Consider the following 17,214-nt stretch of genomic DNA (forward strand, 5'->3'; position numbering starts at 1 on the left):
ATATTTTTTCCTCAATTTCACGCGTGTGACACCGCTGGGTCACAACTAGTGTAATATAAAAGCGGATGTCGCTAATTCGCTGATTAATCACGAAACTTAGAAAGAAGTAATAGATCCATAAAATTCAAATTTGTTAGAGGACTATTATGAATGGAAATGTCAGTTAAGAATGGATTTTAGGCAATTCTTTACATAAATAAGTAAGACTAGCTGGTCCCCGCGGTTTCACCCGCGTTGAATTGAGGAAAAAAATAGTCTTTCTTCTTCCTAAAGCATACCTAACCTTTATTTTTAAATAGTTTAGATTTTTTTGTTGTGGATGTTGGTAGAGCAAGCAATTATCTATTAAATGATATATAATTTATGAGGAGTACTTTTAAGGTTTTTTCTAAAAAGGGTGACAAACATCTTAACCTTAGCCTATTGATATGATGATTTTAATGTAACAAATGTGAAAGTTTGTTATTATTTTCTAAGAATTATACAAATTAGAATTTAGCGTGCTGGTAACAATTTTAAATGATCTTTTTTTAAAAAATTTGATATTACATAGTTCGGGCATAGGTTTAAAGTTGTGTACAAAAAAATCCGTTATTTAATTTAATTATGTACCTACTTATTGTTTTTTTAAAGTATTATTAAGCTTCTGATGAATGAAAATCATCGTTACTATATTCCGCTAAGCTATCATGGGTTAAATCAGAGTATAATTTGCAAATTACATGAAATCATGAAATTTTGTATGCATATTGGGTAGGTCTGAGAATCGAACCACATCTATTTTTCATCCTCCTAAATCTTAAGGGTAGTCCACCCCTAATTTTTTTTTAGATAAATTATTTATTTTATTATAATTTGGCGTTGAAAAATACATACAACCCTAAATTTTCACCCTTCTACCACCAACCCCTATTTTTAAATAGCGTTTAGCGGCAAGACAAGGTTTGCCGAGTCAGCTAGTAGGTACTTGTATAAAAATGAATTAGGTACCTATTGCTTATAAACGTTGATAGCGAACTTAGTACATACCCAGTAACAAACATCCACGTTAGACAATTTCTAGACCTTAAGCACCTAACCTTAGATTTTCGAAATTATATACCCGCTTGCCCAACCATCGTAACATTTAAATAGGTAAAATAGGCTTGCACTTGACGTCACTTCTTAAATAAAAAGTTAAAAGAAATCTATATTCGAATATCGTCATTTAGAAAATATCTTATAACTAGCAAGGTTCCAAGTAATAAGAAAAATCAAGATTCGAATATCGTTACCTAGAAAATGACTAATCACTAGCTAAGTTTTGAAATAGATAAATAATTAGAAAATTCCGCCGACTCACTGGCAAACCTGGGGTCGTTCGAGGCGGGGTACCAGCTGGCGCCTCTCATGTCCCCGTAGTGGGGCAGGTCGGCGGGCGCGCAGCCATAACCCTGTACGGGGGCGCCCCCGTACAGCGGCACCGCGTACGGGTTGGCCGCCATCCCGCAAGAGGCAGCGGGCCCTAAGGGCGAGTTGATGCTGCTTCCAGACGAATTTGACCTGAAATAATATGACATATTATTATATTGCAGAGATAACTATTTTTATTAACACACACACACACGGTCGTCTGTTACTGTGGTAAGTAACTTAACGCTTGAGTTACAGGTAACAGCCGACTGTTTTAACTACATTTTTTTTTGATAAACATACATAGAAATAATACATATATAAATATTTAAATACAAATATTATTTTACACCCAGACTCAGGCGGGAATCGAACCCACAACCCGCGGCACAGAAAGCAGGGCCACTTCAAAGTGCGCCAACGGGCTAGTCAAATTACACAATTGATAAGTTAAACGAGGATTAGTTCAGGAATCAGTAGTTAATAAGAAGGTTAAGATGATACATAATTGTGTTTGCTCGCAAACGAAAAAAAACCGACTTCAATTACATCGACGAGTAATACAACGTAGATTGACGAAGAAATAGTCAAGTAACTACGCGTTATCAAAGATTACTCAAAAAGTAGTTATCAGACCTCAATAAAATTTATATGTAACTACATGACAAACATCAGCTTTCGATTAAATTAAAAATTATTAAAATCGGTACACCCAGTAAAAAGTTATTGCGGATTTTCAAGAAGTTCCCTCGATTTCTCTGGGATCCCATCATCAGAACCTGGTTTCCTTATCATGGTACTAAACTAGGGATATCTTCTTTCCAACAAAAAAAGAATTATCAAAATCGGTACATCCAGTAGAAAGTTATGTGGTATAATACAACGTAGGTCGACGAAAAAAGCGTCAAGTAAAAACGCATTATTAGATATAGCTCGAAAAGTAGTAGTTAGATCTCAAATAAATTTAAATGGGACCAATTGGCACACACCACCTTTCGATTAAAAGAAAATTTGTCGAAATCGTTCCACCCAGTCAAAAGTTCTGATGTAACATACATAAAAAAAAAAAAAAAAAAAAAAAAAAAAAAAAAAAATACAGTCGAATTGAGAACCTCCTCCTTTTTTGGAAGTCGGTTAAAAATACGAAGGTATTTTTTTAAAGTTAAGGCTAGTAAGAATTTAGGCTTTGCAAGGTATTGTTTTTTAAACAATAATAAAAATAAATTATAGAATATTTAATGCCACATAAAATAACATGTAAAACATTTTTATTAATTGTGATAATTTTATAAATAACTGAAAATGTAAGGTAACCAACCACCAAAAAATTTCAAATTAATTATTTTGCGTTTGTTTTAGTTTTGCAATAATTTTTTTACAAATATGGCGTCTCTGCCTTATAAATTTTATTATTCTGAAGTCATCATGTCATTAACCTCTTAAAAATGTAGCAGGATCCTGACAATGCTTGAAGATGGGCACAGTCGGCAAAATAGAGCGAAAACTCTTGTTTACACTCTTTCTATAGTTCAGGGAGTACTCCAGCTTTTCCATGAAACTAGATCCAATCTTTGCAGACCAGGAACAGGCCAAACAAGGTGCACGACGGCGCGGAAGGATCGCCATATTGTGCCAACAATTTTGGGAATCATCATTTACAAGCCAGAGGAAACAATACATGTACGGATACAGTAAGTCGGTATCTGGCGGAAGCAAATTTAAAGCCATTAAGACCTGGAAAGGGCCCAAAAGTAAAAAAAACACCACAACAACTCAAGGTTGAGTTATAGTAGATAACACGAGAATTGGACTCTGAATAACTGGTCAAGAATTATGTTTTCAGACAAATCTATAGTCTGTTTATACAAGCATGACTGGTGGAAAAGAGTGTATCTACAAAAGACCGGGAGAACGCTATAACCAAGTCTGTATAGAAGAAAAAGTACCATACAGCACAGGCTCTGTTCACGTGTCGGCTCAGATTTCTTTCGAGCCGCACTGAGCTAGTGGTGATAGAAAATGGAACTATAACGTTAGTCTATTATTAGTGGACATGGGCGGGAATGCCGTTGTTACAATAGAAAATGCCCGCCCGCATACAGCTCAGATAGTGTTTGCCTATTCTCAAGACGTCAGAATCAGACACATGGAGTGGATCAAAATCATACTAAGCATGCATGGAACGAACTGTGATGACGTATACGGCTGCGGAAACCGCCGCCAATCACGCTAAGTAAAATGAAAAAAGTTGTAATAGATGAATGGCAGAATATTCTGCAGAATCGCCTCAAAAACCTAGTGGAAAGTACCTATGCTCAATCACATAACAGCAGTATTGCTAGCTTGCGAAGACAACACAGAGTACTAAAATGCGTAAAAACAGCACATCTGTAACTAATCTACATTTAAACATTTTTGAATATCATATCAAAAATTGACCGCTCCAGCGGGATTCGAACCCGCGTCTTCGACATACCGTGTCGAAGACGCGGTAATCTACATTTTTTTTTTTTTTTTATACAATGATAGGCTTGCGTTTGACCACTATTTCACCTGATGATAAGTGAAAATGCGGTCTAAGATGGAGCACGCTTACCTAGAAGTAACCTATTCACTCGCGACTTAAAGATCCCCAGGTTAAAATTTTCTGGAAACACAGACGCTGGTAGAGAGTTCCATTCTTTGGCTGTACGGATCAAGAATGGAACTAGCGAATCGCTTAGTGCGTATAAGAGGAATGTCAACCATATAAGGGTGGCGTAACGCAGATCGTCTGGTTGTACGATGATGGAAGGGGGTAGGGGGAATCAGGTTATGGAGTTCCTGCGCACACTCTCCGAAGTGTATCCGATAAAATACCGACAGGCCGGCGACCCTCCGTCGATGATGCAAGCTTTGCAGCTTTGCAGCGACCAGTGCATCATCACCGATGAGCCTCCTGGCTCGTCTCTCGATCGACTCGAGAAGCTCCAGCTGGTACTTGGCTGAGCCATCCCAAAGATGAGAGCAGTACTCCATGCATGATCGAACTTGCGCTTGATATAAATTTAGAAGCTGTTCCGGAGTGAAGTACTGTCTCACCTTCGAGAGGACGCCCAGTTTTCTGGCAGCTGTTTGAGCTTTTGTCTCTATGTAAGAGCCGAAATTGAGGGTGGATGACAAAGTAACGCCAAGAAGCTCTAGGCGGCCGGTTATGGGCACGGGTACACCTCGGAAAGAGGGAGTCAGATGGAAAGGACTCCGCTTTGCCGAAAAAAGACACGCCTGGGTCTTAGAGGCGTTGAACTTGACCAGGTTTGCGTCACCCCAATCGGAGACAGCTTTAAGGGACAAGTTCAGACGCTGAATCATAGCTTCCCTCAGCGATTGGATCTCAGACCCACTCGCTCGTGCGTTGGACACGTAACGCTCGACAACGGTGCTGTCATCTGCATACCCAAAGATTCCGGGTTTGAGCAGGTCGTTGATGTGCAGCAAGAATAGCGTTGCCGAGAGTACAGACCCCTGAGGAACCCCGGCATTGGTGGCCAAACGATCGGAATCGCAACCGTCTATAACTACGCGGATCGATCGATCCCTCAGGAAGTCAGATATCCAAACACAGAGAGAAGCGGGTAGGCCGTATGAAGGAAGTTTGCTAATAAGGCTGTCATGCCAGACCCTGTCAAATGCTTTCGAAATATCGAGCGAGACCGCAATGGCTTCCCCGTGTTTCTCGATAGCCTCACTCCAAATATGAGTGGCATACGCCAGAAGATCACCCGTGGACCGATTACGGCGAAAACCAAACTGTCGGTCGCTAAGGAGATCGTTCCTCTCAAGGTGTGCCAGGAGCCGGTTATTCAGTATACGTTCCATACTCTTACAGAGTATGGACGTTATGGAAATAGGTCTGTAATTGACAGGGTCAGCTCGACTGCCCTTTTTGGGCACAGGCTGCACGTTAGCTTGCTTTCAGGCTTTCGGCACTTGTCCTGTCGCTAGAGAGAGACGAAACAGACGTGTCAGGATTGGAGACAACTCAGGCGCACAAGTTTTGAGTACTATGGCAGGTATTCCGTCAGGACCACTAGCTTTATTTACGTCCAGATTGCGCAAGGTTTTAAGGACCTCTTTTTGACGGATTCGGACTTCAGACATAGACGTCTCGCATCGCTACATTTACAAAAATACTGGAAAAACTACGGTTTTTTTAATGTTACATATATTAAAAATAAACAGCTTGAATACTTTTTTTTATATTTTAATTTAAGCACATTAAAAGCTACTTTAATTTAGTCTTTATCTCATAAAGTTAGGTCAGATACTTTTGAAGATATTTAGAATTTTCCAACCGACCTTATTTCTGTGCGTTCCAATTTATATTTATAAGAAAAATTCCCTTACCGAACGTAATATTTAAAAAAAAAAACAAGAGAAAAAAAATTGAAATAACATTATCAAACAGACACTCATAATTAAAAAAATACCAGTCAGCAATAATTTCGAAAGTAACTTTCTGAATACATTTGACCCAAATCCCGCACACAGTTTACCGTTACGCTGTCAGGCGCCAACTCGTCACTCGCGAACAAAGCCGAGCTTATCTGCCTAATCCCTATTTACACAATTTAATCTTCTGCCCTATCCGACTCAATTCAACCCGGTAAAATGTTTTGCTAAATTATTTAAACGATTTTAAGCTTTACGCGTCGACACATAGAAATTATCGCTTCCGATCCGCCTCCGATAGACGACCCCACGCCGTGCTGTTTGGTTTGACAAATTGGGTTTTGACAGGGCGGGAAATTTGTGACGTTTAGGTTGGGACGCTTTAATGACGGATGTTTTGTTTTAATTTAAATCCATTACTGGAATTTAATTAGTACTTTTAATTTGATACTCATTTTCCGAATAATATACTCGCTACCTACGAAGTAATGCTTCAGAACACAATTGTGAAAATGTTTTTTATTTTGATGCGTTTATTTTTGTAATTGGCTCGTCTATATAGCGTATAGCTTGTAAATATTTAGTTCCATACTGATTAACTTCTCAATTATTAAATAAGCGTAACTCTTTAATCCTAAGTCTTTAGTAAAATCCTGTCTTTTACGAGAAATAGTCTGCAAATCCAAATAAACCTCTTAAGTTATGTTTAAAATATTTCGACCATTATAAATGAAGTAATCAGTATAGATGCATATAAAGCCTTAGTTCAATAAATACTAATTGCTAAACAAGAACGCATCTACAAGTATTATCATAGTGACGTAAGTACCGTCAGTATGTCAATCATTTCTCAATACAGGTTTAAATCGAAACAAACCCAATGTTTTTTTGAAGCTAATGTTTTTTTTACTAAATTTGAAAGTGGCCATTATGTAGTCAGAATCGAGACAAATTTTACTTCATATACATAGATATATCTATACCAGGTCTTAGCGTACAATTAACATCCAACTTTTTTGGTAATTAAGAAAAGGGACTTTTGCCCAGATTTAAGAGATCAATAAGCTCTTATAGCACATTAGAGAAAAGTCAAAGAGCTGTTGAGAATCAAAAATCAATTAAAGAATTAGTGGGCATTGAAATATTATGCGTTCTATAATATCGACCAAGAATATCATTTTTGCTTCATTCAACCGTGAAGTTGTAAAGTAAACTCTTATTATATTAAATGACAGCATTCGAAAAACGTAAATAAAATGTTTAGGGACAGAAATCTTATGACGTCACAAAAATGACGAAAACATGGCCCTTAACATACTTAGTCTAAATAATATTCTGATATTAAAAAAAGCTCCAAAAAACCACGGAACGATTAGTTGCAGAGCAGTAATTACAATCGCAGACGAAACTACACGTTGCAACTAATTTTAATACAACTAGATTTAGTTGATAGTTACGCATTTTTAGTATTTATTTTATCTGCAACATAATGAATATTTATAACGTCAAAAAACCAAAACCGTACAATCTTGATACTTACAATCTCTACAATTTAGTTACACGTATTCAAATTCAACCTTACAATATTCGTGCAAAGTAAAACAGAAATCAATTGACAAAGTACTTCACCAATACAGTATACAGCGTCCGTTAAACAGTAGTTCCGTATACTCACGACAATATTTTAAAATCTCAAAAACTGTCAGCACAGATGTAAATCGACATTGTCCAAACAAGCAGGCGTGAGTCCATCACTCGTAGTGTAAACACTCGACCTCGTGTCTGTGTGTTATGCAAAACGTTTAAGACAGTAAAAAACAAATTTACTTTCGCTATTTATTAATACTCAGCGTGGCATCGCTTGTAACCGTACCGAGTTCTCGTATTTGTCCAAATTTATTTACCGGAATAATACCAATTTACTATATTGTACATTTTGTCTAAATATTCGATTCGTTAAATCATTCCCATCGCTGTTTTTTTTTTATAAAATAATCGACTGAAAATGAATCTATTTCGTTCTGAAACATCAACGTTGATGCAAAAATCGAATCGGATACGGGACCCGGTGACACATAAGTAGGTAGTTTGTTTACCTATCTTTCTAGACACTTCTAGATTTCTAAATCGAATCTAACAAGTCTTGACGATAAAGCAGGCATATATCTAACAAAACTGTATTAAAAATGTCGATTTAGCCTATAACATCTCACAGCTGGGCAAATCGGAAGGACTAATAATTAAAGTTAGTTAGGTTACATGATGTATTTTATACTGTTTGTACAAGATTACCCAGTAGCGTAGCGTGAGAGAGTTCGGTAGGGGAATGCCCCGGGCGGCACACGAAAATCACCACCATTTTTTGAAGTGACAAAAAATAATTGCAAATCCTGTCCGCAATGAAACACGTGAAAAATACAGTAGAATTGAGAACCTCCTCCTTTTATGAAATCGGTTAATGAACTTAATGAAAATTATGCTTTGAGTACATAATACATATATAAAATACCTTATATAGATATCTTATAAAATACCTACACACACGGTCGTCTGTTAAGGGTCTGTCCTAAGGTAAGCAACTTAATACTTGTGTTAGAGGTAACAACCTGCGGACCAGAACGAATGACCACTACAAACTGTACCAACGGGCTAGTCAAAGCAGTGTGTTAAATAAAATTGGGAAGTAAAATAATTGTGTTTGCTCGCAAACGAAAAAAAAACCGACTTCAATTACATCGACGAGTAATATAACGTATATCGACGAAAAAATAGTCAAGTAACTGCGCGTTATCAAAGATTACTGAAAAAGTAGTTATCAGATCTCAATAAAATTTATATGTGACTACATGACAAACATCAGCTGTCGATTAAATTAAAAATTATTAAAATCGGTACACCCAGTAAAAAGTTATTGCGGATTTTAAGGAATTTCCATCAATTTCTCAGGGATCCCATCATCAGATCCTGGTTTCCTTATCATGGTACTAAGCTTGGGATATCTCCTTTTCAACAAAAAAAAAATTATCAAAATCCGTACATCCAGTAGAAAGTTATGCGGTATAATACAACGTAGGTCGACGAAAAAAGCGTCAAGTAAAAACGCATTATTAGATATAGCTCGAAAAGTAGTTGTTAGATCTCATATAAATTTAAATGGGACCAATTGGCACACACCACCTTTCGATTAAAAGAAAATTTGTCGAAATCGCTCCACCCAGTCAAAAGTTCTGATGTAACATACATAAAAAAAAATACAGTCGAATTGAGAACCTCCTCCTTTTTTGGAAGTCGGTTAATTAAATGAATTCGTAAGGGGCGGCCAAATAACCACGCTACGCCACTGAGATTACCTCACTCATTAATAAAACAAACAAACAAACTTGTCAACACTGTTATATAACTTAAAATATTACAGCTTTGGAACATTGTGAAATTTTTATGAAGCAATTTATTTTCTTCACGTTTACGTAATCCCTTTTGGCTGCCTTTATCACATTTTACAGTACTAGCTGGTATGGGTATGGTGTTCGACATCTAACTGCGTTCCTTCTAATGAGGTTTAGTAGGAGTAATAGATTATGTTACTAGTTTCAGTAAGAGTAATAGAGTATGTTACACTAGGATTTACTCCTGCGTCGGGGGTCCGGAAACACAATAGGTACACAAGCACAAACGCCCAAGCACGCCGCTTTCGGTCACGCACCGGTCAGCAAAAACTTTGTAGCCCTTTTTACGAAAATTGCGCGAACGGAGGAGTGTGAAATTTCGCACACTTATAGTTTATATAGAGAAGGAGTGCAGAATGTTAATATTTTTCTAAAATTATGAATAAAAAATACATTAAATCAATAACAAAACATTACACAATTACCATGTATTTGACACGTACCTTTATTATTGATTACCTACTCTTTTATTTAATGTTCAAACTCATAATTTAAATTAACTATGGTCGAATTTCGAACAATGGGCGACCACTAATAGGTATCTTTAAATAGCTTTTACTGGGCAAAGGCACACTTTACTTTTTCACTTGTTAAGCCAAAAACTCAAACCGTCACACTCCGAAACTGGTTGGTAAACAACTAATAATATATACCTATTTGCGGAGTTTCTTCCCGGTTCTTCTCTGTAGAATCTACATTCCGAATCGGTAGTAGCTTCACTTTTAAAAATAATAATCACTTTAAAATTTTAATTGATAAAATGACGATTCAAAAGTGCTTTTGAAGCCTATTTGAATAAAGTTGTTTTTGATTTTCATTTTGATTGCTAGCTAGAGTTTGAACCTATGATCTTAAGTATTCAATTACTTCATCTACTGGGCTATTTCGGTGGAATTTAGTATACCTACGGTTTTTCTTTTTTGAAGTAAAACTTCTTTGCTTGCCTTGCGGTGTAAGCTAGTGAATGCATGACGAGAGCGTTACGAAAAGTGTAGTCGAGCGAGGCGAACGGAAGTTGAGAGGGAGATATAGTGAAGATAGAAAAAGAGCGAGTTACGTTTCGTAAGTTTTGCTTCAGTCGTGTGGTCCAAAGTGCACTCGTTTTTTCTTATGATTTAAAATGTACATCCACGGACTCTGAAATGCCCATGCCTGTTATTAAACATCATGCATTATAATTTGTTTATTCTACAGGTGATTTATTAATAAAATATATATAATATATTGTTTCTTATATATAATAAACTGTATATCCGAGCACTATATGTATATTTTTAATCTTCTCCTATTATAGATTTAAATTTAAAACTACACAGATAACTGAAAACTTTCTTAACCAGTTTTTTTAAGCACGAAAATAAATGACAGATATTTTTATCCCGAAGCTCGCCATAATTATGCAACGTAATAAATATTATTACCTCTTAAAAAAAATATCGTACAGTATTGTAAATACTCAGAAAAGGAGATAGCTAACTACACTTTAGATACAACCTACACATAATTGCCTTTATTATTGGGCATTGCTTCTGACGATCATTACATAATTTTACAGCCAGCAACTTGCTTTATAAACAAACTCTTTCGTACAAAAAACAAAATCAGCGCGTTCGTATTAAATATACCTAATTGTAAAAATAGTTCATTTTTGAAAAGTCACCGTTGGTATTAATTTTTAATTGTTTCTTTTTATTTATTTTTTTTAACCAATTTAGGTTTGTTTAATACTTGTAAATTATTTTTTTAGTTGAATAAAAAAAAACAGATTGAAACAACTAACGACGATAAGAAACTCGTAATAAAACAAAGAATTTCTTTCTTTAAAACATATAGGTAAATAGTTTAGCACATTAAGTATCCCTAAAGATATTTTTATTTATAAGCTTTATGTATTACTAGCTTTTACCCGCGGCTTCGCTCGCATTAATTAAAAAAATCTATATTACTTCTAATACTTCTATACTTCTAATCAAAATCTCAATCAAAAATAACTTTATGCAAATAGTCTTCAAAAGCACTCTCGAATTGTCATTTTACAAATTAAAATTTTAATAGTGATTATTATATTTAAAAGTAAAGCTACCACCGATTCGTAATGTAGATTCTAAAGTGAAGAATCGGCAAGAAACTCCTCTACTCTTTTGAAAATAATATATTAACTGTGTTTTAGTACAAAATTATTAATATCTTGTATGAAATACATACAGCATCCACAAGTCCACACATCTTTATGATCTATGTAATCCTGCTCCGAAAAACACACTTTATTTATTATTAATTTCTTTTAATTGTCACTTAAAATTTATGTCGAGACAATTGCAAAATCATTTGTGAGATTTTGAGAGAACCCAGAAAGTAGACATTTACTTTGCGCAGTCGAAAACTTATACAATTTTGTTATTCCTTCTCTTGTTTACACTGCGATTATTAGGTACTATTTTTATCAAAACAATCAATATTTTTGTAGGTACATAATATTGTTATAAATATATTGCGACGCAAGTGTTACAGGCGTCTATAAGCTACGGTAATCGCTTTTCATCAGGTGATCCAAAACAACAAAACTAAGTGATAACGTAAACAATTTTTTATAACACTGTTTCAATTACTTTTCAAAATAGATAATTTAATTAAATAGTAACGCGAAATAATGTAAAACCACTTATTAAATCAATGTTAAAATAACAAACTCGAGTTCCAAAGCAGTGTTTAAAACACTTTTTTGATAAATATTAAAAATAACAAAACTAATAATGTAAGCTTTAACAGAAAATAATTTAATACGAATGTTTCGGACAGTTTAAATAGACATTCAAATAGTTAGTCTTAGTTGTAATGAGAAGTATTGTAAAAATCTTTTTCAAATTAATAAAACTACGCTTTAGATACGTGGATAGATTAATAAATCTAAATTATAGCGTAAAACTATTCAAAAGATTCATTTAAAAAATTTACAACTATATTATAACGAATGCGAATTAGTTTTATAATATTTCTTTAGATAAATATTCAAAATAACAAAATTGAGTTACAACGCGAAGTAGTTTAGAGACTTTTTTAAAAATAAAATATTCAAAACTCGTTGAAATCACTGTTGTATAGTAAACAAAAGTCAACAAATATGTTATTGCGTCACGCTATATCAATATAATTAGCATTTGTCAATATATAGAGGTAGGAGGATATAAGGAGTTTGCGAATAAAGTATATCGACCAAAATATAAATTTATAAATATTTTTCTGTTGTAATTTTATTATTAATGTTTTTATTCGTATTTATTGCTTTTTATTTAGTGTACCTAATATACTTATTATTATATAATATTTTAGAATTTAGCATTGTTAAGTCTCTTAGTTCCTATTCCCATTTATTTTTAATTTATTTCGTTTCATAATTAACTACTCTTTTCATGCATATTTAAATTTTGTTTATGTTTTCGAACCATCGTTTAATTTAATAAATATATATTATATTTAAATTACTTCGCTTTTAAGTTTTATTTTTTGAAAATTGTTCATATATGTACTCGTATACCTAACCAAGTAGTGTGTGTGCAACCATTCATACATACATATGCATATAAGCTTCGAGAGTCATGACGCTCCGCGAGGTATCAAGTCACCACTAAAAGTCCTTCGCTATTCATCGTACTTCGGTTAGAATTAAGCCGTTACCGATTCGTTTAACGAGCGGGTCGCCGAGACCGTAACGCGGCATCAACAAATCGTCCGAGATGCACCTAGAGCACATCGTTGACCTCACATTCACACCGCGGCGTCACTTGACCGACGATCACAACATACCTGCACAAACAAACGTCACCGAACTATATCCTTCGACTACGAGCGCGACTCGAGTACTCTCGAGACCTTCGGGGCCACTCGAAAAATCAGCGGGCGGAGGGTCCCCCCTCCGGATCGATCCACGCACCTGTACGGCGAAGGCGGGTTGTTCGCCAGCTCCAACTTGCGGTACTCCTCGATTGGCGACAGGATGTCGGTGACGGAGAAGGGCGTGGAATGCTGGAGCTGGAGCTGGGAGAGGTTCTGCTGCAGCAGCGCCGACTTGGGCGACAGGCTCATCGCCAGCTCGGCTGCGCTCAGCTCCGGCAGCGCCTCCGCCGGACACGGCGAGTAGCCGCCGCCCTCCGCGGACATCCGACCGGTCGACACTCGACGCCACTCGACGGCTCAGCCTCTAGTGGCTCTCGGGGCGAGAGTGGCGCCCGAGCCCCCGGCGCGGGTTACGGCCACTCCGCGAGCCCCGCCCCGGCGCGGCGGCCCGGCCCTATGGCGGGGCCCCGGCGCGGTGATTGGTCGGGCGCTGCGCGGGAGGCCGGGGGCTCCTCGCCTCGCAGTCCGGCTCCGCTGCGGCAGTGAGCCGCGCCGCGTGGAGGGGCGCGCGTCGTGCGCGCGGCTACTGTATACCGTGGACGTTGCTTGAACGGCTCATGATCGGAGCTCGACTGATCCGTCTCACTGGAATATTCGAGTTAGTTCACATTGTTGCGGCATTAGTGTTCGTTAACTGAGATACAACTGTAGGTACATAGCATGTAGATACATAACATTTAGATACCAACATATATCGTTCTAGTAATGTAAATAAAGATACATTCACCTTTATGCAACCGACTCTACATATCTAGAGTGTGCACTAATCTTTTATAATAAAATAAACCAGAATGTACACAACCAAGAAAAGGGAAAGGGAAAAAGGAAGGAATATCTATTTACAGTTTCTTAAAAGACTATAAGTGTAAACAATGTGTCCTACAAACTATTATTTATTCGTCTTGTTGGATATTACTCATTAATGATCAACTCTGCAATTATAAAATTTTATCGTTATAAATCTTTATTTAAGCAGTGTTTAACAAAATAGAGTCACTACCACCAACTCATTTTAACAATATATTAAACTGTGTTAATTGTTCACAATGTAAAATGACAGCAGCAGTATCTGTAGGTATATGAATACGTCTGTTTAAGAGCTCGCTTCAATCAATGCTGTCATTCTAAGAATCTTCTAATACATTTAGTACCCACAGGTATATTTAGTATCTACAGGCTTATAGATAGTACCTAATCATAAATGATAAAGTCATAGAAGCCTTTTGTCAATCCGAATATATTTATAATTAATAATTAACAAGCGATATTTATCTATCAGTATCAATTCAGCCTATTGCAGTCCACTGCTGGACATGGGCCTCCCCAAGTTCGCGGCAGACATCCCGGTTTTCCGCAATCCTCGTCCAGCCTACACCGAAAATCTTATAAATTTAGGTACTCATAAAAAACTAATTTTAACATTTATAATATTATTGTTACTTAAACAGTTTTTCTTCATACCAAAATAAAAGTTGGTAGTAATTTTAATAGAGAGTTCACACGTGCGTAAATTAAAGAGTTCCCAATTGAAATAATTTTTGCATTCAATGATATATTAGTACCTAAACATAAAAATTATATTAAATATTAACTTAAGAACGATTTAAAGTAAAACTTGAGTTCTTTTTGCGATAAAAATTATATATTATATTTGATTAAAACTTATCAAATTTAATTATAGAAACAATGAATTGTAAGACAGTTTCGCCATTTGCAATTTAATTATGATCAATATGACCATCAGTGTTGAGTTTGCAATAACTTAAATTGTAATACTTAAGCTCAATGTAATTAATGTCTATTGTAAACATGTTTGTAGTTCCAATAAATTAAAAAAAAAAAAAGTGGCACGCAAACGGCTCTAACTTAGGCACTTACCTCTCGTGCTAACGAAGAAGCGACGGACAAAACTTGCTACCAATTCTTAATGCAATATGGCTAGAAGATGATATAGGACGTTAAATTATTTTTTTAGAATGCACTTAATTTACTAACAAAAAGGCAGACTTGATCCTGTTGCAAATTCTAAACCAAACTTGGTAGTTACATAATTATCTAGGTATCTTTGAGTAAGATTAGGTACCTACTAGAGATAGAATTCTTAGTTTACGCGAATTTCACTCATTATAATGTAACAACTTTTTAGAATTTTATCACGGTTTATTAGGTTTTTTACATACCCGACGTTTCGAATACTTTTCAGCAACCATGGTCACGGGAGGACCGCGATAAAATCCGAAAAAGTTGTATCATTATAAATAGATACCTATAATTAATCATCATCATCATCAAATTAATTATGTAATTAATAAATATTTCATTTAAAATATTGTATTTTCCATAGTCTTATCCACAGTATTATATGTTTCTGATTGTAAAACTATTTAAGTAAATATTATTGTCATTTCTGTTGTAGTTCGTACTAGCTGTGCTCGCGACTTCTTCTACGTGGAATAGTGACTTTACATGTTAAACGTGATTTTTTAAGCTGGTATAACTTTTTTATTCATGAACCGATTAACATGAAATAAACAGTAAATGTTATGCTAATCTCGCCCCAATATATTAGTAAATACCACATCTAAATCGTATAAGCCGTTTCTGATATTGGCGTGCACAAACTCACAGAAAACAGACAAAAATTATGACAATCATTGTTTTGGGTGCTTGCGTTGATAAAGGTCCCAATAATATTTTTTTCTCATATAACTTCAATGTACAGACAGCAATCCGCTACATTTTTATTATATGTATTGATAAAGAACAGACCAGTCAGTAGAATCTAAAAGTTGCATTTCTCTAATAGTGGAAACTTTATTGATTACAGTTATTGTAATTAGTCATAATATAATAATAATAGTATAATATAAAATTGTATGTTTCCAAAATAAAAATAAAATAAAATAAAATATATTTTTTAATTTAGGAGAAATGGGTCCTTATGGCCTATTCTAACTCCTGCTGTTAAAGTCTTTGTCCTCTTGTGCCCTGCGGTTTCACTCGCGCTATTTTAAGGAAACAACGGACTAAACTTGTATATCGTCGGCTTATTGCAAGAACTCATTAACTGCAAAAAATCACTAAATACGTTTTTATCTATAGTGGACTTCTTTTGGCACATTCTACAAAAGGCAAAAACTCACTAATTTCTATCTAGTCAATTTTTAGGCGTTACGGCTTTACCATTAAATCCATAACTGCAACTTTGGAAATCAGGCATTTACGAAAAAATCACTAAGCTGTACAAGTTATTTTTATTAAATAGATAATTATTAAAATAACAAGATACATTATAATACAGAACTCATTTTTACCATGTAATTAACTTTATCGAAACAAGTGTAGCATAAATAGCTTAGAATTAGGTTCGATAAAGTTCATTAGTTGCATTTAATTACTTTCTGTTATAAATAATTGATAACAAGTGATTAGATTTTCGTTATTTTATTGCAATTTAAGAAATAATTAATTCACATACCGAACAGACTTACAGTAGTCAGAAGTCATTAACTTTTATTTTGAGTTTTTAAAAAATAAATAACTGTGTAGGATTAGGTATTTTTACTTGTTTTTATTAAAATACATATTAGGCTACTCGAAAACATTAAATTTTTAGTCACCTTAATTATCTTTAGGATAATAGGGGCCAATCAACATAACCACTAATTAAATCGAACTAAAATACCGTTTATCTCAGAATAATGAATTTGTCACATAATGACTTCTTGCAATAAGCCGACGATATAGCATTATAACATTCCTCCGTAAACTCGGACTATCCAACTCGAAAATAATTTTTCTGATAGTGTACATAAAAGCACATTATTTTGATGTCAACAAAAGGGAGACGATGTTACTTAGGACTTAGCCATGTTAAAGTAAAATTTAAAAAAAATATATTTATTTCAATCAGTAAGTAAAGAGTAGTAGAGTCATTTTTTTTAGGTAAATGGTAACTTAATCGAAACTTTCTTCTGATTGAACAAAAGCTTGACCACGAGAGAACGGCATATGGCATTAAGTTTACCTTTTGTTCCAATGCTTTTTATTT

At 35.2% G+C, this 17,214-nt stretch overlaps 1 protein-coding gene across 1 annotated transcript in view; it reads right to left on the bottom strand.

Annotated features, from left to right (window-relative positions):
* Positions 1-13,427, bottom strand: part of LOC123662285 (thyroid transcription factor 1-like) — a 59,870-nt gene extending 46,443 nt beyond the window's left edge. The window contains exons 1-2 of the mRNA XM_045597146.1: positions 13,201-13,427; positions 1,343-1,542 (exon numbers count right to left, since the gene is read on the bottom strand). Coding sequence (XP_045453102.1) covers positions 1,343-1,542; positions 13,201-13,427 — 427 coding nt within the window. The remainder of the gene's footprint in view (positions 1-1,342; positions 1,543-13,200) is intronic.
* Positions 13,428-17,214: the final 3,787 nt, after the last annotated feature.

The sequence above is a fragment of the Melitaea cinxia genome, chromosome 18 (assembly GCF_905220565.1).
Source record: "Melitaea cinxia chromosome 18, ilMelCinx1.1, whole genome shotgun sequence".
Classification (NCBI taxonomy): domain Eukaryota; kingdom Metazoa; phylum Arthropoda; class Insecta; order Lepidoptera; family Nymphalidae; genus Melitaea; species Melitaea cinxia.